Source organism: Podarcis vaucheri (assembly GCF_965113315.1).
Source record: "Podarcis vaucheri genome assembly, chromosome: 11".
In the NCBI taxonomy this organism is placed as follows: domain Eukaryota; kingdom Metazoa; phylum Chordata; class Lepidosauria; order Squamata; family Lacertidae; genus Podarcis; species Podarcis vaucheri.
This window is the reverse complement of record NC_138749.1, coordinates 10,363,804-10,384,271: the sequence shown is the minus strand read 5'-3', so window position 1 is coordinate 10,384,271 and position 20,468 is coordinate 10,363,804. Positions and strand designations below refer to the sequence as shown.

The window sequence follows — 20,468 nt, the reverse complement described above, 5'->3', positions numbered from 1 at the left end:
CAGTTCATTATTAAATTATTGAGTTCCGTACCACGGGATGTAGTGATGGCCCCTAATTCACGTGACTTCTACGAGGATTAAGAGTTATGGTCTTTCAGTAGCTCAGTACTTAAATAGAAGCCCCGCTGGTTGTTAGGGTTCCAAAGAATGTTCGCAAACCGGAACACTCACGTCTGGGTTTGCGGCGTTCGGGAGCCAAAATGTTCGACTCGCAAGGCGTTTGAGATCCAAGGTATGACTGCACTGTATATCTCTTATGAGTGTTCTCTTTACATGCATTCTTAAATGTAGGCACTGTAGACAACAGAAATGCAGTGCAAAAGGTCAGACTTACTGTGCGTTGAGGTTACCTGGTGTGTTGACCTGCAGAGGTAATTCCCATCCACCCACCCAGCATGAGGAATAAGCAGTTACGAAGAGAGTTGGTAATCCAACAGCAGTTGCAGGACACCAAGTTAGCTATCCCTGTTATGGACTCTGGGCCTTACTGAGTTGTTCCAGGGCTCTTTTGCCAGCCTATCCTGTGACTACAAGTATATTTAGCAGGCCTCTCTATTCCAGTTATTTGAGGGGTTTGGAGGAAGATAGAGGCTGTGTTGGGCTGCATTTATCTCTGCCATCTTAGCAGCAGTTGATAAATACTGAATTTCAGGAGTGAAAACCCTCACCCTTCTTGCAAATGGCAATGAACATTTGAGCCTTGTGATGATGGGGGGGGGGCATCCTCTTGTGTATTGTCACACCAAGAGGCCAGGATGTGTTAATAGTGTGGAAAGAGGATAGGATGCAGCAGGGCCTGTGAATTGTCATTCATGCTGAAGGGAGGAGAGTGAGGAATAAATGTGGATGGGCAGTGGGGCCATCTATTGCCCTGTGAATAGCATGGTCAGTGCTCTTTAAAAAACTAACAAATTCTTTATTATGGCACTCTGGTTCACAGAGGAAGAAAGTCTTTTAAACTGTAAGAGGTTTGCATACAAATGATCTTGCAATACCAAAAATATAGTTTCTTTACAGTGTGAGTGTCTGGAGTTAGAGAATGCTGACCACTTGCACCTTAGAGTGATGCTCATTATTTTGAGCCAAGATTCCAATTATAATATGCACCCTAACCTTTCCCTCTCTTATTACCACTGAGAAGTGACTTGAGTACACCAGCTGCGACTTATCTGCTTCTGTTTTCCCCACTACTTCACTCCTACTTTGCTTTGTTTCCCCACTTCTGAGATAACTGGTTAATGGCCATCCTGGAATTCTTCGCTTTGATAAGAAGTACTGAGAAATATGGGAAATAGACACAAAGTGGTGATAGTATTCTGAAATTGATAATACAGTGTAGTGTAAGTGGATATTCTGTTGGCTAAATGTGAAAAGGCATAAGTTTTACTGTTACACTGTTGGTGAATGATATAATTATTATGATATAATTTTACTATGTTTTTATATGTGCTGTAAGCTGCCCAGGATGGCTAGGGAAACCAGCCAGATGGGTAAGGTATAAACAATAAAATTATTGTTATTATTACTATTACTATTATTATTTTTAAAAAAACTTAATGGCAGTATCGGAATATACAACCATGTCTAGGTTCCCTCTCTTACTTCTGGAAAAGTGGCATCTGGATCAAGTATTGTCCTTTAATCATGTGAACAGTGCCTGTGAATCACGCATCTTGGGCCTCCAGATGTTTTGAGACTACAATTCCCATCATCGCTGACCACTGGTCCTGTTACCTAGGGATGATGGGAGTTGTAGTCCCAAAACATCTAGAGGGCTGAGTTTGCCTATGCCTGCTGTAGATGAATGCAGAAAAGTTTATACCAGGTTTTGTACACTGGGCTATTGTTTAAACAATTTAAGGGTTTTCAGATGTACATTGTATTACCTTATTGGACCATGCATGTAAATTCTGTAATTGGAAGCATCCCTTTAGGGGTTTGACTTGCTAAGTGAGCTGTAAATTCTGCTTTCCAAATTGGATTTAATTACTTCTATTCTAAATCCACAAGACAATACCTAAGCTTACTTTGTTAGAATATTTGTAATTGTTGACCTGTTAAACTGAATTGCTGCAAGTCATGAGATAGGATTAGTTGTTCCATGAAGTAGAAAGTAGTTGTGGTATTTGTGATCTCTGGTGGACTACAAGAAATAGAGGTGCCTAAAAGTTAAAATAATAATCTTTGAAGTCTGTGAATTGATGAGGCAAATTGTTGACTTCAGTTGTTGGTTTGTTCTGGTTTATAGATACTTGATAAGAATGTCATTCTGCCCCATAAATGACCAAGAAGTAAAAGTGAACAAATGGTTTCTCTTTTTGACGTACATTGTGACTACTATAACAAAGGCAGTTTGAACGCTTTGAGAGCACTAGTGAAACCAGTTCCCTTTTCATGCTACTTTCTATTTATACCCTTCTCTTTCTACATTTTGTGGCCAGGCCCCTTGCTGTGGTCTGAAGATCTGCATGATAGTTTAAGGCCAGCTTTGAAGTACATCAGAAATTATATTTGCTTTATTGTATAAGCCAGAGGTAGCTAACCTGTGACCCTTCAGGTGTTAATTTTAATTTTATTTATTTGTAAAATTTACATTGTTGGTCAGGTCTCAACATACAAAACTACATAAAATGGTATATTGAAAAAAATTATCTGCTAACATTCAGAATTTAATTCTGTATCTGACATTCCTCCATCTGTCCTTCTCCAGAATTCAAAGTTCAAAAGTCCTGGTGCCAAAAACTAACTGCTGTCAGTGCCTTCCTCAGGTTGGGGAAGGAGTGAGAGGAGAGGAATCCACAATCAGGGTTCCACCACTGAGAAGTCCTGTTGTGAGTCTTGCAGCCTGGACTTTATTTGGTGGTGGTACAAACAAAAGGGCCTCCACAGTGAATTCTGGATTGCCTTCAGGTTGGTACCTATGTGGAGAGAGGCAATTTTATTAGGTGTCAAATAACTGGGGTCAAATAAGTGTTTAATTTTTGTAATACATAGAACATAGAACTCCCTTGGGAGGTTCTGAACTCTCCTTCCTTGGAGGTTTCTAAGCAGAGGTTGGATGGCCATCTGTCATGGATGCTTTAGCGGAGTTTTCTACGTTTCAGGGGGTTGCGCTAGAAAGATGACCCTTTGGATCCCTTCCAGCTCTCTGATTCTATTTTCCCCCTGCTTCAGCAATATTTCATTATATTCCTATCGTTTTATGTAAATGTATTTTGTATATATTATAAAACTTATAGATAAAAAATGTTCTATTTACAAACAAAACATTTAAATAGCTACCTTTCTACCAGTAGGACAGGGGGGGGGCACAGGAAGGAAACAAGGTCGAAAGGGGGCCTCAGTCACAAGGAAGAAGGTTGGGAAACACTGGTCTATAATAATCCAAGAAATGTTCTATTTGCTCTTCAGAGTTGGGAGCCCTCATGTTCTGGCAGCTTGAATGATCGAATAATTTTGTCTCTGCTTAGCAGCTGAAGGGTATTTCTAAGCTGCTGAGTCTGCTAAAAGAGAATGCGCCGGCACTATATTCAGCAGGGAGGAAATGCGACTTACACTGGTAGAATGCCCATGTGGTCAAGGGCTCCTTCTATTCATCTCTTGTTATCCATCCTACAGCATGAAGTTTCTTGTTCCATTTGAGATGTTCTCCAAACCTTTCTGTGTGTTTCCTTTATTTCCCAAGATACCAAATTTTACTTTCTAATTGGACCTTCATGGGTTAACTTTTGGTGCTGGAGTTGGGCTATTCCAGTTCTCCTTGTTCGTGGACCTCACTGGGTTACCTGACTTCACACTCCGACACACTGGGTCACACTCTCAGCCTAATGTATCTCAGACAGTTGTTGTGTAAATTTTAAGAGAGAAAAATAGGGTAACCCCCATGCACAGTGCCCTTAGCTCAAATAATGAAAAAATATGGCTGTAAATGTGAGACAGCATTAGAGACCTTTTAGCACTCTTGGGTTATTGGTGGATATGCAGTATCTGTGGTCTTGCTATTTCTGCTTTGTATTCCATTGCTGGCTGTTAATTGGAATATGTAACACTGATCAGCGCCTCGAGTGTTTTTAATAGAAATGTGTAATTGCTGTGGTACCTTTTTTCGTTCATTTATGACAGGCACCTTCAGTTTTCATTAGATGTTTAACAGACCGAGTAGTTGGATAAATTTAAAAACCAGTCTTTTCGCAACTTGTTGCCCTTCATTTATGTGACCACGGTGGCTGGGGTTGATGGGATTTGTAGTGAAAAATGACTAGAAGGCACTGAGTTGGGGGAGACTGGTCCAGAACATAGGACTCATGCTGAATCCAGCTTGGCCAACATCCTGTTTCACTCTTGTGAAAAGTCTATAAACAGGATCTGAAGGACCCAAGGCCTGGAATTCACATATAATTCTCATGACTTTAACCATTGATGCACATCCTCCAATTCATCGTAACCCCCTTTTAAAAGTAATCTGAGTAAGTGGCAATCAGCACATTATGTGGCTGCAAATTTCATAAATGGGAGTGCTTTGTGAGGCAGTGTTTTCTTTTGTTTGTCCTGAATCTCTGCCCATCAGTTTCATTGAATGAGTCTGTGTTCAAGTATTAATAAGAGGTGAAAAAGGTATCTTTCTCTACACCATGCACAATTTATTAAACCTCTCTGATGTCCACCCTCCAATTGCCTTTTTTTCTAAACTGGGGCTGGGAGGAGGGAGGGACCCTTTTTTTAGCCAGAGGGCCACAGTTTCTTATGAGGAAGCTTCTAGGGGCCACATGCCAGTGACAAACTGCTCCGGAAACGAAAAGTAGGTGAAGTAATTGATGTGACTCTTACCTTTGTATAATCATTGAGAAGCATACAGCATATGTGAAGTCTGTGTGTGACCAAACTGATGACGGAGGAACGATTTAGTCTTTGAATAAGACAAAGGTTCCATAATCCCAGTTCAAGCCATAGAGAGTCTGAAATGCTTTCCCATTTTATATATACAGCGGTACCTCAGGATGCAAACAGGATCCGTTCCGGAGCCCCGTTCGCATCCTGAATAGAATGTGAGACGCGAGGGCATGTGCGCTGCTCGCGTTTTGCCACTTCCGCGCATGCGTGTGACATCATTTTGAGCTTCTGTGCATGCGCAAGCGGCAAAACCCAGAAGTAACGTGCTGCGTTACTTCCGGGTTGCCGCGGAGCGCAGCCCGAAAGCGCTCAACCTGAAGCACATTCAACCCGATGTATGACTGTATGTTCCTATTAATATCCAACTTATAGATGGAACCTGTTCTTCCACAGCACAGGAATGAATGAAAATAGGTTCTTTGAGAATTAATTCCCCAACAGAACCCCTAAATTAGTCTTGACTGGAAAGATAACCACATATTTCCTAATGTTATGGTACTGTTAAACTTGATCCTCATCTTGGTAAAGAAAGAATGCAAAGTGCAGTTCCCTTGAAGAAATGAGGTGCTTTGTAGCATTAGCAAGTTGCATCTCACTTTAAAGTGAGCCTCGACCGTTTTGCATGTTCTCAGATGCATTGTAAATCTAGTATATGGTGTTCATTATAGCTGTGTTAAGGCCTTTATAAACATTTTGATTTTATGTTGGAATTTTAACTGCAGGGTGTTTAGTCAGTTCAAGATGCTTTGCATGAGAGCATTTCTTCAGACAGGAAAGCTGTCCCTTTTAATTTTGCTAAGTAGTAGTGTCAGAGCTGAGCTGGTTTTGCTGCTTGGACTTTTTTGCCCCGTTTGTCGCCAGTTGAGTAGTTGGATAGAACTTAGCACAGTGGATGTAGTTGGCAAAAGAACTGGTTACAAGAATGGAGTTTCCAACTAAACATCAGGAAGAACTATGACAGTAAGAGCTGTTCGACAGTGGAGTGGATTTCCTTGGGACATTGTGGACTTCCCTTTGGAGCATTTTAAGTAGAGGTTGGAAGGCCATCTGGTGTGGATGCTTTAGCTGAGAATCCTGAACAAAGGGGTCCCTTCCGTTCAGCATACTGCTGGTTTCTCCCAACTTCCATTTTTCCTCACCGTGCTTGTGTAGAGAAGTGCAAGCTGGGGCCTTCTGTTTCTGTCTTTCTTTTTCGCCCTATTACTGGAGCACTTGCAGGAGAAATAGGGCACAAGCTTGATTTGGCACTGTTTTGTCTAATACCAAGTTCAAGCTTTTCTAGAGTCACCTGCAGCAGCCGAGTAGAAAGAGTCCATTTCTTCCTCAACGTTAGAAAAACAGATTTCCTTCCACCCACCCCTTCTTTTTTAAAAGATAAAACAAAATTTATTAGAAATCTCTTATTTAAAGACATTGCTTTCTTTTACTAAAGGGTCTTTCTTTTACTAAAGGGTAAACATCATTTTTACTCTGAATGCACCTACCCCTGTGTAGTTTTGGGTGATGACAGGAGGTTTCATGATACAAATGTTTTCTGCAATCCAATAGAGTGGACGTGCTGGACCCCAATGGCAGGAATAAAAGAGATGTCGCCACAGATCAGACATTCACAAAATCAGACATTCACAAAAACATGTGGTCTTGATTGTGGAAGATGCGGGATCTTGTACCTCTCCTTACACTGAGCTTGGGAGACATAGATGCAAGGTCCCTGGGCCAATCCTTTCTCCCCCCCCTCCCCATTTCAAGAGGAAGAGGAAAACAGGGAATTGCCATGCTTGCCAAAGGAGTGGTGAAGAAGGATGAGCAATTGCATAATTCTCAGTGCTATACAGCAGAGTTCCTATTCTGCAGTTAATTAAACCTTAGTCCTCGGGACTGAGTTCTGCATTCTATTTTTGTGTGAATAAACCAGATCTCCATGCTCTATTTAAATCCCAATAGCTGAGGTTTCTCCTGAATTTTTTTGGCAAACAACTAATAAACTCTGAACAGGAGAGATGTGTGAGGAAGGTGTAGAAGCTTGTGGTGTCTTGACACTGCAACCGTTTGCAAAGATTGCACATAATCAAATGTAACTGCAGTCATGAAAACCAGAAACTTGTTTTCAGACTTATCCTCATTGATTGAGCTTTGTAATCAGTAAAATGAATACAGAGACTCTGATAATGGACTAGCACATTGCGCTGTGACAAAGCATTATGCACACATTCAGCACTCTTGTAGCTGGCCTCGGCACAGAAATGGGCAACCTTTCCCCCCTGTTACTCTTGAGTTTTAAAATTTATTTAAAATGTATAAAAAGAACTTCCCAACATGTATTGGAATGACCAGAAGACACCTTTGCCATACCATTCTAGTATTTTTAACACCAATTCAAAGGAAAAATCTGTCTCCCCTAGTTGCAAAATAGACGTGATAAGCTGAAATTCAGGAAAAGTAATTTTTTAGAATTTCTGCTTAAATCTGTTGCTTGCAGTGATGCATAGGATGTTGCTTGGAACTTGTTTACAAGGATTGGTGAATTGTAGCAAATCATGCATACATTTTCTAGGCACAACTGAATGATGAGTTATGCCTAATTAATGCTACAGTTCTATGCCCATTTACTGTGGAGTAAGACCCCTCAGAATTGTGTAGACTAAAGCATGCATAGGGCTCTTGCATATCCTCCTGGTTTCAGTTGAAGTTAAGCCTCAGCAAGCAGGTGCAAATGGGAATGTGGGTGCTCATTCTTAAAAGAGAAGTACTGTGGTCAGAACTGTTTAGATTAGATGAAAGATCAGGCAGTGTTGTTCCTTAAACCTTCTAATAGATTTCTTCTTTCCATAGGTTCTAAAGGGCAGCTAAACCATTGCATAAGTTGAGCCACATCTGGGCCATGTCGTCTATATTACCGTTTACTCCACCTGTTGTGAAGAGACTGTTGGGATGGAAGAAGTCTGCCACTGGTTCAGGAGGTGCTGGTGGGGGTGAGCAGAATGGTCAGGAAGAAAAATGGTGTGAGAAAGCAGTGAAAAGTTTGGTGAAGAAGCTCAAGAAGACAGGACAACTGGATGAGCTTGAAAAAGCAATCACCACTCAAAATTGCAATACAAAATGTGTTACAATACCAAGGTAAGAACTCTATAGATCGGAAACAAATCAGTGCCAAAGCAAACAGCAATTTAAGTCTTAAACTAAATAAAAAGTCCTTCAGCAAGGTATTTAATGGTACAAATACCTTTTTACATGGGTTTACTTTCCTTATTTTGCCTGTATTTTAAGCTAACTACATTTTCTTTCTAAGAAGTAGCTGGGATAGTTAAATTGTATTACCTAGATTTCTTGCTCTACCGACATGTGTATTCCTAGAAAGACACATTAACTGACTCTTTCCTCGGTCAACACTTCAGTTTGCTAGCCATGTGTAAATGCCATCCTAAAGTTTTATGCACTGGTCTTGTTTCAGCGGTATAAAACTACATTTTCACGATATGAATGGGTCTTAGTTTGTCTGTTTCGGTTCCAGAATGTCTGCTTGTCCTGTGTTTGGATTTCTGGAACATCCTTCTGGTGCTCTCAGCATAAGAAAGGAAAGCTTCATGTATGGTGAAGTGGAAAGTATTCTTTGCAGCACAGGTATCCACCAGGATCGGATTCCTTCATGACTTCACACATTTTAAAGTTACGCTCACAGCAGTTGAAGGTCATAAGTATAACTAAGGTGCTAGCATTGTTAGAATGCAAAGTCCACTATAAAAGGAAGTTAAGAAAGTAGAAGAGAAGGAACTGTGTTAGCCCAGGTTGAGTAAATTGGTATACAATTTTGTTTAGACAATTGTTCATCTATATATTTATCAGGTATTACTGAGGAAGAGGCACCGTTGTTTCTGCAAAGGAATTGTTTCCTCTTTTATATTACAAATTATTTATGGCTGTTAAAAATGTAGGCAAGATTAATTCATTGATACGATGTTATTGGATATATAAAAAGCTCTTTGGAAACATTGTTGCCCTTTTTGTTAAAAGGTTACAAATATAGAAACAAGTGGCAAGGATTCTTCATGGTTGAAGGGTAAATGTGCAGGCAATGATTGATTTATGCGCTTCCAATTGACGTGTGATTGCGCATGTGCACACAGCACTGAACCTGAAAATGTTACTAAAAGAATGGAACACTTTACTCGGGCCCTACCAACATGCGTGGGGGTCTGGAACATATCCCACGCAAAACGAGGATTGCCTGTTTATCAGAAGGTGTATTCCTCTTCTAGCAACCCACTCAGGATTTAAATAGCACTTTGGGGGGCGGGGGGTTTCAGTAGGCCCAGATGCTCATAAGACTGTTAAATCTGGATGCACAATATTTTGCATTTTGATGTGATTTATTACAACTGTTATTTACTGGACAAATTATTTAAATAATAATTTTAACCTTCAAAATTTTATAAATAAGTGGAGTGGATGATACTGGAGTATGGTAAAATCATGATGAGTGACATAGAAATTAACTTTAAAACATCCTAGTTTATGGAATTACATGCCATGGAATTATTTATGTTGGGCACAGGTTTGTTAGCCACTACAGGTGGTAAGCCAGAAACATGGCTTCCTTGAAGAGACACTAGCCCAGGCATAGGCAAACTCGGCCCTCCAGATGTGTGGGGACTACAACTCCCTTCATCCCTAGCTCACAGGACCAGTGGTCAGGGATGATGGGAATTGTAGTCCCAAAACATCTGGAGGGCCGAGGTTGCCTATGCCTGGGCTAGACCTATGACTATCCCTAATCAGTTCTTTTGTTCTAAATGTAGACAAGTACAATAATAACCACCAATTCTGTTTTCAAAAGACTAATATAATGCTGTAGGGTGGCATGTTCTTCCAGCCTTCATTTTTATGTGGTCTTAAGACTCCCAATTTAACATATGGGAGTGATCTTGCTTTTTTAAAATTAGAGCTGGCAAAGTCTCCAAAGTCCATGGTGTAGAAAAAAATGGATTCAGTCCTTGGACCATATGTTTGACAGCTCTATGCTTGAGATCTTAGTCTAATTCCTTTGCAAGCAAGTAACCCAAACATCACAAAGTCAATAAAGCTGCTGGCTCATTTGCTTACTTCTATAGAGTTTCTCTGTGTCACCTTCTTCCATGTTTTGCCCTCCTGTTGACACTAGTGGATCATTTGGTAGCTGCAGTTGGAAATTTAATTAATCTTACTCTTGGTTTTCCATTTCTAAATTTAAAAGACAGATTTATGGGACATAATTAGCAATCAGTCATATGGTTCACATCAAGCCAATTGCAGAACTTCAGTCTAACATGGAAAACAAACCAAGGGTTTCAAATGTGGCCACAAACAAGTCATATGCTGTTGCTCAGTGAAGATAAAACACAAAGTTGCTTATTTATCTCCTGAAGGTTCAAGCTATTTATTGGAAAACTGTTTCCAGAGTTCTTGCAAATTCTCACCCCCCGTTCACTTTCAACTTAGATGGAAACTCCTATCCAGAGCCTTTGAAGAACACAAAAAAGGTTTTAAAATAACTGCATTTTAATTTAAAGGGGAAAGATCAGATAATACTGTACTGTTTTATTGTTGTTAGCCGCCCTGAGCCCGGCTTCGGCTGGGGAGGGCGGGATATAAATATTATTATTATTATTATTATTATTATTATTATTATTATTATTATTATTATTAATACAGGATGCTTAATCAACAGCTGAGATTCTGCCAAACTGTACTCTGAACTATTTTCTTGAACTGACCATCATAGAGCCTAATTAAAATAACCTTGTCTTCATAGCTGAGCCAGCTAATCTTGTTTTTTAAAAACTCTACTTTATTTAGAATTCAACAATAACAAAAAAACCTGCAATAACTACTACATAAGTTCATTACAATTGACCATCTTTAACAATAATTGAGCCAGCTAATCTTGATTTTTAATGAATTATAGATATACAAAACAAACTATACCAAGAAAATAATAAATTCATAATATATAACAGTCAAACATAGTAACTATATATATATATAGAGAGAGAGAGATTGTTAATCTGGATCTTAACAATATTTCACACCAGTAAGGTAGATACTTGTTATCAGCGTTATATTTTAATATAAATAATTGATATCCAGAGTTGTTCAAATGAACAAAGGTTATTAACTTAACCACTGAGGCTATATGCCACTATATGGTCTCCACTTAGTAGGTATAATTATCTTTGTTGCTGTTAGGAGGTTTCTTACTAACTCCAGATGTTCACATCTTATAACTCCTTTAAAATGCCCAAGTAAAGTATATAAAGGGTTGGTAGTATAGAGTATCAAATCATCTTGTCTGAGCTACAGACTTCTTCCAGCTATAGTGTTTGTATAACTCCCATGTGTGAAGGAAAAGGAAAAGCGATGCAAGTTTCCCACATTTCCCACATGTACTACTGACTTCACAGTTTATCTTCTTTTGAGGAGTAATGTCAGCTGTACAAAACCATGTAGAAATTTTATTTTACGTTAACACCCTGCTGCAAAAAAAATTATTTCATTGTTCATCTGAAATTCCTGTATATTTGGCAATCCGGTTTTAATTTAATTTGATTTCCTTTTAATTTATGTCTGGATATGTTTTTTTTCTGTTACAGTCTGGTCTAAATTTGCTTTTAGAAATGCATTAAATATTTCCAAACTCTCATCCTCATTTCTTAACAGTTTTGCTTTGGCATTTTCCACTGACCGCTCCAATAAACAGTGCAAGAAACTGAGATATGAAAGCTATGAGCTAAATAGCACCTTAAATCTAGGTGATGAGTGCAACAATGGAACGTCTAGGCGTGCCTTTTTAATAAGAAGAATACAAAGCTGAAAATGAATGAACTGCAGCTAAAATATTTTGTTCATTTTTCACATGATCCAGTCCTTTCCCTGCCCCCCCCCAATATTCTTAAGAGGGTCTGTTCTCCAGTCTTCAGAGAGTAACTGGGAGTGGGGAGGCAGAAAAAGGTCCTTCTTTCCTTCTACTCTGCAGCTTTAATCTGAAATCTTAGGCACAGTGCTGCACGCAGAGCTCAGAAACTGCTTGCGCTAATGAAATTCCCTGTTGCAAAATGTGCCTAGAACAATGGGAGTTTCGAACACTGCAAATAATAAACTTTGAATAAACTTCATAAAGCTGTTGGGGTCTTGGGTGCATTTGCACCAGAGTCGAAGGACATTTCCCCTTCTCATTTGTGAATCAACTTGATTCATGCTGTGTGTGTTTGTGTGTGTAGGTATAAGTGCGGTTTCACAAAGAAAATAAAGCTGTCTCGGCCTCTAGTGACAGATTGGTAAACTGGATGCTCTCTGCTTTCTCTTGTAAGTAATAGCCTTAGATCGCCGGAAAGCACACCTTGTCCAGGAAAAGAGGTATCCTAAGATGTCCTGGCTGCTTTCCAGAGAGCCTCAGGCATGACTCACCCATGCAGACTGACAGTCATGGAAGGACATGAAGCCTTGCAATGTTAAACCAAACCATAACCAAATGTGTGGGCTTTTGGATAGGAGCTTGCACTGCACTGAACATAGTTTGTCTTAGTGCGTTGTCAGAACTTGGTCGAGGGTTAGCTGTCATGGACAAATAATGAGCCTTAAACTATTGGACAAACTATGTCACAGCGGCAAAAAGAACCACTGAAGAGCAGCTTGGAACCTCTACATTTGTGCTAAAGTGGGTTAACATAACCAGTGGATTCAATGTTGCAGCAACTAAAATGGTGTTAAATCCTGATAGCCAGGATCCTCTTTATTTAGTAAGGTGATATTAGGTACTTTATCACTTTAGGTGTATATTGTTATGTTGGTACATAAAAATACCTTGTGTCTTTTTATGATATACCATTATCCAGGGAAAGCTCCTTTAGTAACCACACAGGCTACTAGTTTGAGAAATGAGGAAGTGGATTACTGGGTCAGTAAGGCATGCAAATTGAATGAATGAATGAATGAATGAAAGTGAAGGCTGAGTGCAGAGCTACTCTTGACTCTTTATCCGGCTAGTAATTTACAGCATGGTTTCTGGATAGTCACAAAAGGTGGGTCTCTCTAATTACTTCGTGGTGTTCTGTTGCCCTTCACTGTTCTTCTATGCATAATTTGTTGTACTCCTCCTTGATGCTTTATATGAGAGACATTTGGAGTAGAGATTTGACAATTCTTATCCCTAAGTAGGCTAAGTTTGTAGTACCCCCATTTGAAGTAGGTGTTTGTTAAGCAGAGCAACAACCAGTAATGGTTTAGTGTGCTGAACCACTAGAGAGCACCAGTGTGGTGTAGTGGGTGGAGTGTTGGAGTAGGATTGGGGAGACAGAGGCTCAAACCGCCACTTGACCATGAAGTTCACTGTGTGAGCTTGGGCCAGTCCTTATCTCTTGACATAACTTCACAGTGTCCTTGCGATGATAACACAGAGGGAGAAAATCATAGTTTGCTCCTTGAGTCTCTTTGGAGGAAAGGGGAGATACAAATGCAGTTGGCTTTAATGCCCCTTTGGTAATGGATCCGCTTTTAGGGACTGATTAACATTCTATTAACGTTTAAATGTGTTTGTGGGAGGGGGGGTTATTGGTTGGTTTTTGTTTTATTATGCATTTTGCGTTCTCATTTTTTTATTTTTATGTTGGGAACTGCCCTTTGATCTTTGGATGAAGGGCAGTATTCAAATTTAATTAATAAATAATACCGTATTTTTCGCTCCATAAGACGCACCTAGTTTTTAGAGGGGGAATGCAAGGGAAAAAAAACTCTTTAAAGAGAGCGCTGAGCAGAGCCTGTATGCATCCCAGGCTCTGCTCAGCGCTCCCTTTCACGAGCCGCGTGGAGTATCACTGACAGGTTGCCCTGCTCCCTCCTCGGGGAAAAGCCCCCAAGAGCCACACACATGCTCTGCGCAGCTCTTTAAAGGGAGCACGACTCTTGGGGGCTTTTCTGGGAGGTGGAGGAAGGGACAGAGCGCGGCTAAGCCAGAAGCTAGAACAGCGAGAGGGAGTGCAGCGATCCCTCTTGCTGTTCTGGCTTCTGGGATAGCTACGCAGCCTGCACTCGCTCCATAAGATGCACACACACTTCCCCTTACTTTTTAGGAGGGGAAAAGTGCATCTTATAGAGCAAAAAATACAGTAATCCCCCTCGCTCATCTGGAACCATTTCTGTATTTGCCGACATTCTGAAACTTCATATGATGAAGTAGACTTTTGTCCATTGGTGGACAGAAGGTGCCTTGTAACCTAATCTTGGACTACTGGCCAGTTTTGGCTTAGTGATGGCATCCTTACAAAGAATGCCTGGATAGCTCAGTTGGTTAGAGTGTGGTGCTGATATCCAGGGTTGCAGGTTCAATCCCCATATGACAACCACATATTCCTGCGTTGCAGGGGATTGAACTAGATGATCCTCAGGGTCCCTTCCAACTCTACAATTCTATGAATGCTGGACTAAGTGGGCTTAGGTCTGATCGTGCAAAAGTAATTATGGCTGAACAAGAGCGTTTACTGAAGATCATTTAACATAGATGAGTTATGTCTTAATTAATAAATCCTGAGTATGCACGCTCAGGGTTGTAAATGTAAAACACATTGGTAGACTATGAGAATTCTAATAAAGGAGACCACACAAGACTTCCAGTCTCGTTCTCGTTGTTGTGGCTCATTCTACAGTAAATGTTAGTCTTGAAATACCACGGGACCTGCTTGGGCTAAGATAGGGAGGGATGCATACACTTCTGTTCCTATCTTTTGTTTTAGGTCTGCGGTTTCCTGCGGAACACAGGTCTGGAAGCCTGTTATTGCTGCTTCAGTGTACAGCAAGGAAAAAAGATGCTTGCCTCTGCAATCCCACAGCTGCTTCACATTTGCCACACCAAGTGGAGAAAAATTGTGTGAGAACGGTGAAGCACACATCCTGCTTGTTCTCCCCCATGCAAATCTCCCTTGGTTTTCTGGGAAGTGATGACTGAGGCTCCTAGAACAGTGAATTCTTAGTTGGACCTAAAGTAATGCTTACTACTTCCTGTTCTTCACCAGCAGGAAAGGAGGCTAGTTCTAACCAGTCAGTAGCAGCTGCCCAAACTTTATCTGGCGGTTTCCGAGAGTTGCGTTGCATATCTGAAAGGAGGCAAATGTGAAAAACTGTAGCGCACAATCTGATGCTCATCATTGCAGCTTGTCAAGTTCTGCTTAAAAACATCTTTCATCTGCACATCTTTCATTGTGCATCTTATTATCACCTCTGTACACTCCCAAGAAACTTGCTAAGGCAACCACTGTTGAAGGATTTGCTTCGTGGCAGCTCTGTCAATTCTTCAAGAGCAGTGGATTTTAAAAGTAGTTTCCGTTTACTGCAGGCTCTTGAAAACAGCTCCTTATAATTAGCATTCTCAAATTCATATGACACGCGTGGAAGGTCGTAATAGTCCTTTGATGTTTAAAGGAGTGCCCTCATTTCTGCTCTTCTTCCTCCGATGCTTAAACATTTCCCACAGTTACTGCTCTGGGAGTTAACCCATTCTGTCTAGTGACCCCAGATATATATGTAATAGACCTTCCAGCTTTGCTTTCCAAGTGTTATGGGTAGAACTGAAACATGTGTCATTCTCCATCATCAGGGCCTTTGTGTGCTCATACTAGAATCTGAAGCATAGAATCGCAACTGAATTTGTGTTTCGTTTCCTGAGACATTTCCCCCAAAGTTTTATGGTAGAAACACTGCCTTTGACCGCTCAACTTTCGTCTTCCTCCCAACGCAGTGGAGTCAGGAGATTCTGGAAACCATTTGAAGCAGAGATAACTGGCTATTAAAGCCTTACTCACAAAGAGTGCACATATAGGACCCTCCCATATTAGATTACATATTTGGTCCTGCCATAGTAGGGATGTATGTATAAAGAAGCTTTTCAAAATCAGCCAAGTCTCGGGGAATATGTATTGTCCTTTCTAAAATAGTATTTCTGATTCAGGGTACCAGCATAAATAGCCTTATTAGAGCTTTTAGTAAATACTTACAAAACACAAATGTTTGGGCTAAGTTGTTGTTTTGGCAATGAGTTTGTATTACTTGAACTTTAAATTTTCAGTTAGCCAGGTAGTGTCAGAATAGCAAAAACATATAGTGATTTCTGGCATCCGGAACCGTTGCTCAGTTTTCTTTTAACTGGGTGAGGGGCTTTCTAAAAACTTAGCGAGTCAACAGGAAGTTCTGGTCAACCTTAGCAGGTACTAATTTCCAAAACCATTCCTCTAAAAGTGTGCGTGCCAAACGAAAAGCTGCTTTGGAAGCTTCTTCCAAAGGGAGAAAATGGTCTTGTGGGCTTGAGACACTTCAGAGACTGTTTTTCAGAAGTGTCCTTGTGGTCTGCGTACGAAACTTTCCCAGAAAGTTAACTTAATGAAATACAGAAAATGAATGAAATGCAGGAATAAAGCGCAACAGCCTCATTTTATTTCCAGGGGGCAGTGAGGTTGGAGTCAAGCGCTATGCTTAAATATTTAATTTTCTTACATCTATATTATTCCTTTCTTTTGTCACGGAACCAGTGCATATCCAGGCACTAACTAAATCCAGAATTGCTTAGCTTCAACAAATAGTTTTTTTCATGGGCCTTCAGCCCACACCCTGGGACTTCAAGGGTGTAGATTGGCATGTGAGCAACAGACAAAACCACACACACACACACGGGACTGTTTTGTGGGACCTCCTTGGAATCTGGTGAATTGAACATCTATAGGTCCTAGTGATAGCAGCTAAAATATTTTCTATATTTTAAAAGGTCATTTGTGGCTGCTGTCAATACTAGGGTGAGCCAGTGCCATCTAGAATTCAACCATAATTTAGGAATTGAGGGGCGGCAGCTGCTGCTTGGGTTACTTGGCTGTATGAATTTTCCCTTCCCTCCTTTAACAGGTTCTTCATTGGAGTTTTAACACTTCTTTTTATTCAGTTTGTGAATGGTATATGCATAGCACCAAGAAGCACTTGGTGGGAACTTCCATGGGGGAATATGCAATCATCTGTGGCCAAGTCCTGGTTCCTCAACTATGGTTAATTGTTCTGAACCACTTGGGATATCTTTAATTTGCAATAAACGAGTGTTGATCAGGGTTATTTATATCTGTTGCACACATGCGGAAAACCTCAGATGAAACATCCATAACACTTGTGCGATTACAATTTATGAGCAGGAGCAGTTTCCAGTTGATAGATCGTTGCTGCAAAACCTTCATAGGTTTGAGTACTGACTTATCTTTTCACATGCAGTGGTGGCTGGAAGAAAAACCATGCGTGGGAATTGGCTCTGTTTCCTAATTGAAGTCTCTCTAAGACATTGGGGTGTGATGGGAAGGAAGACCAGAAATGGACTTGATATTTTCCAAGAAATTTGTGTATTTTGAAGACTACAAATAACCACTTACTGGTCAGATTTGCAGCAGGAATTCCAATTAGGAAAGAATTGTGGAAGTTTTTCATTCTTCTTCTGCATTTCAGCTACAGAAGACCGACACTAGCAAATCGGGCTAGTGTTATATAGCACACATACATGTGGGCTTAGAACCTCAATACCCAAAGGGACCACCTTATTTCATAAATCTCTACCTGACCTCCAACATCTACAGAGGCACTGCTCCAAGTTCTTCCTGATTCTGAAGTGTAGAAAGCTACAGAGAAGGCTTTCTCAGCAGTGCCCTCCCACCTCTCAGTTTTGGAACACCTTCCTTAGAAAGGCTTGCCTGGCTTAATGTCTTTTTGGTGCTAGACAAGTCCTTTAATTCACTAAAGGTTTTTAGTGTTTTAATTGGTTATTTATTTATTTAGCAAAATTAATAGGCAGTTTGATGGTTAAAACAAACCCTCTAGTTTACAAAAAAAGTCAGTTTAATATAGTGCTAGCATCTTTTATTGATATTGAGTATCTGCTGTCAAGATTGCTGTGTTACATGACAGTGAAGAGGTGTGTTCAGTCTCCTGCGTTGTGGTTCTGATGGATTTCAGTGCTGTGCCATAATTATGTTTTATGACTGTGTATCCATTTAAACTGTGTCACCCAGAGAACCCTCAGTTAAGGGGTGACTCAAATATATTCAAAGAGGTTATTTATTTATTTATTCATCGTACTTGGAAAGTGAATTGAGGAAATAAAAAAAGGGATGTGTTGACCAATCACTGTTGGGTAACCGCTAGAGTTAAGCAAACGAAGTTCATACCACTAAGCATGTAAATTGGCTTGCTTCTTTTGACTTGTGACATTTGGCCATCCAGAAATAGGGCATTATTGCCAGAGAGTAAGGTGCATAACTGAGAACTCTTCCAGGAGGTGGAAAGCAAAGTGCAGCGGCTGGTTCCTAAAGAATACAAAACGGTATAGAATAAATAGTCAGTGATATTCCATGTAGGCATTCTGTCACAGGTATAAATCAGGTTTGTTGTAATATTGTACCCATATTGATGACGTTGGTTGCTGGGACATCCATTAAATCTTTGTCTTTTGTGAAATGACTGCCATCTTCATTTGGCAACTTAAAGGTTTTTTGAGTTAATAAATGGCATTTCTTGTACCTTAAGTTGAGCTGTTTGAACTTATCCTGTTGGATTTCAGCCTGCATAAATGTGTACTTTGCAACAGCATAACATTGGACGTATCCTTTTTCTTATATGGCACTGAAGAAAATGGGAGAGGATTGTCATAAGGCCTTTCCACTACACAGAAAAAAAAGCCTGCACATTCAAGCTAGTAATAGATCTACATCGTTCTTGTGGTTCCTGATTGCTGTGTTAACAACTTGTGGAAATCTACCATCATACTGACTTTTCATATGCTTGCAAATATACTCCCTAAAGATAGAAGATACTATTGTGTACTGCCACGTTGAGGAGGTTTTGCCTGTTTTAAGGTATATTCAAAGTATGCTGTTTGCTTAAACCCAGCGAACTTGTTCACCTTTTTGGAAACATCATTTTACCTTGAATCACATGTTCCATTTTATTGGCCTTCTTCATATAGAATATACAGCGTTTGAGGCTTAAGAAAAGCTGCATCTTCTATGTGAAAGGAAGCTTTCTGTACATTCCCCCCATGTCTTTACATCATGGTAGTTTGAATAACCATGCTTCCATATTCACATCAACTTTTTTGTTTTTGTTTTTTTTCAATTTTATACACAGCACTTGCTCTGAAATTTGGGGACTGAGTACACCAAACACGATAGATCAGTGGGATACCACAGGCCTATACAGCTTCTCTGAACAAACCAGGTGAATATTCTGCCCTGTGTCTCATTATAGAGATCTTGTGGGAGGGTTGGCTTTCAAGGGTCTTGTCTAGTGGAAATGCTTCCTAGTCAGCAAAGCATTTTTTTATAAAAAAAACTGATTTTGCCTTAAGTGTTCTCAGCTGATGTTTTAACCAATGAAATTCTAATTTTGGAAAAGAAAAAAACCCTCTCTCCACATCAGTGCCGTTCTGAAAAGGGGAAAACTTGGGGTGGGGTGGGGGGTGCAACCATATGGTCTGTATTTGTTTAATAAGAATTGGGGGCAAGTGTGTGTGTGTTTAAAACAGATTGCACACTGGGGTTTTGTTTTTTTTGGCGGGGCGTGGGGTTAGCTGATCAGGTATGTGCATTCAGAGACTTACGGAAGGTGTGGGACACAACTTGGGGAGTGAGCAGCTTGTTTAGGTTTTTGATGGTTTTTTTTCCATGTCACCCTTACTCGCATTGTGTACTGAGGTTTGTCTTTCCCATCCCATGAGTCATAAACCATCTGCATTTGTGTAGGCCTAGGCAGTCTATCTTAAAACTAGCAAACCTTTTCAACTGGTAGCAGCAAGGGGTGCGAGGAACCGACCGTGAAACCACAAGCAAGCCCAGTGTATGCCGAACGCAAGCTTCAGGTTGGGAAGTGATGTGGATTGCTTGGAGATCTGACTGCTGTAACCTTATGCGCAATCTTGTATGACAGAGATGTGCTTAAAGCAAGGAGCAGCGTCAACTAAAGTGTAGCATAGTATTCATGGTGAGCAGGCTTAGGTGTAATGTACTGTTTGCTTAGATGTGCAGTCGTTGTCACCAGCGCACCCTGTCCCCCAAGGACTCCTTGATTTCAAGTGCCAGTAATAGTAGTGTATGCTTTAACGATAACACTACCTTTTACTTGAGAACATCATAAATGTCTTTTGTTGGCTCTCTGGTTTAAAGGGGTGGTGGCAATGAGAGGTGCTGTATATGCCTAATGATACGGAATATCTTGGCTTATATGTGCTTCCTGAGAACTTCCCTAAATGTTCTGGAATACTTTTCCTCCCTTTAGGTCTCTTGATGGCCGCCTGCAAGTATCCCACCGTAAAGGATTGCCACATGTTATTTACTGCCGTTTGTGGCGCTGGCCTGACCTTCACAGTCACCATGAACTTAAGGCAATTGAAAACTGTGAATATGCTTTTAATCTTAAAAAGGACGAAGTATGCGTAAACCCTTACCATTACCAGAGAGTGGAGACTCCAGGTAGGAAGATGGCAAGCTGCTCTTGGCGTATCGGTGTCTGCTGCCCTGGCTTCTTTTGCTAAGAAT

The 20,468-nt window shown here is 40.4% G+C and overlaps 1 protein-coding gene across 5 annotated transcripts in view; it reads left to right on the top strand.

Annotated features, from left to right (window-relative positions):
• Positions 1 to 20,468, top strand: part of SMAD2 (SMAD family member 2) — a 39,672-nt gene that overhangs the window by 5,455 nt on the left and 13,749 nt on the right. For 3 of the 5 annotated variants that reach the window (XM_082242070.1, XM_082242071.1, XM_082242073.1), the window contains 3 exons: positions 7,723 to 8,007; positions 19,063 to 19,152; positions 20,209 to 20,402. In XM_082242070.1, the coding sequence (XP_082098196.1) occupies positions 7,772 to 8,007; positions 19,063 to 19,152; positions 20,209 to 20,402 (520 nt within the window). In that variant the 5' untranslated portion in view covers positions 7,723 to 7,771. Of the gene's footprint in view, positions 1 to 2,760; positions 2,911 to 7,722; positions 8,008 to 19,062; positions 19,153 to 20,208; positions 20,403 to 20,468 lie in introns of those variants that run through there. The other 2 variants (XM_082242072.1, XM_082242074.1) reach the window with 2 other exon arrangements.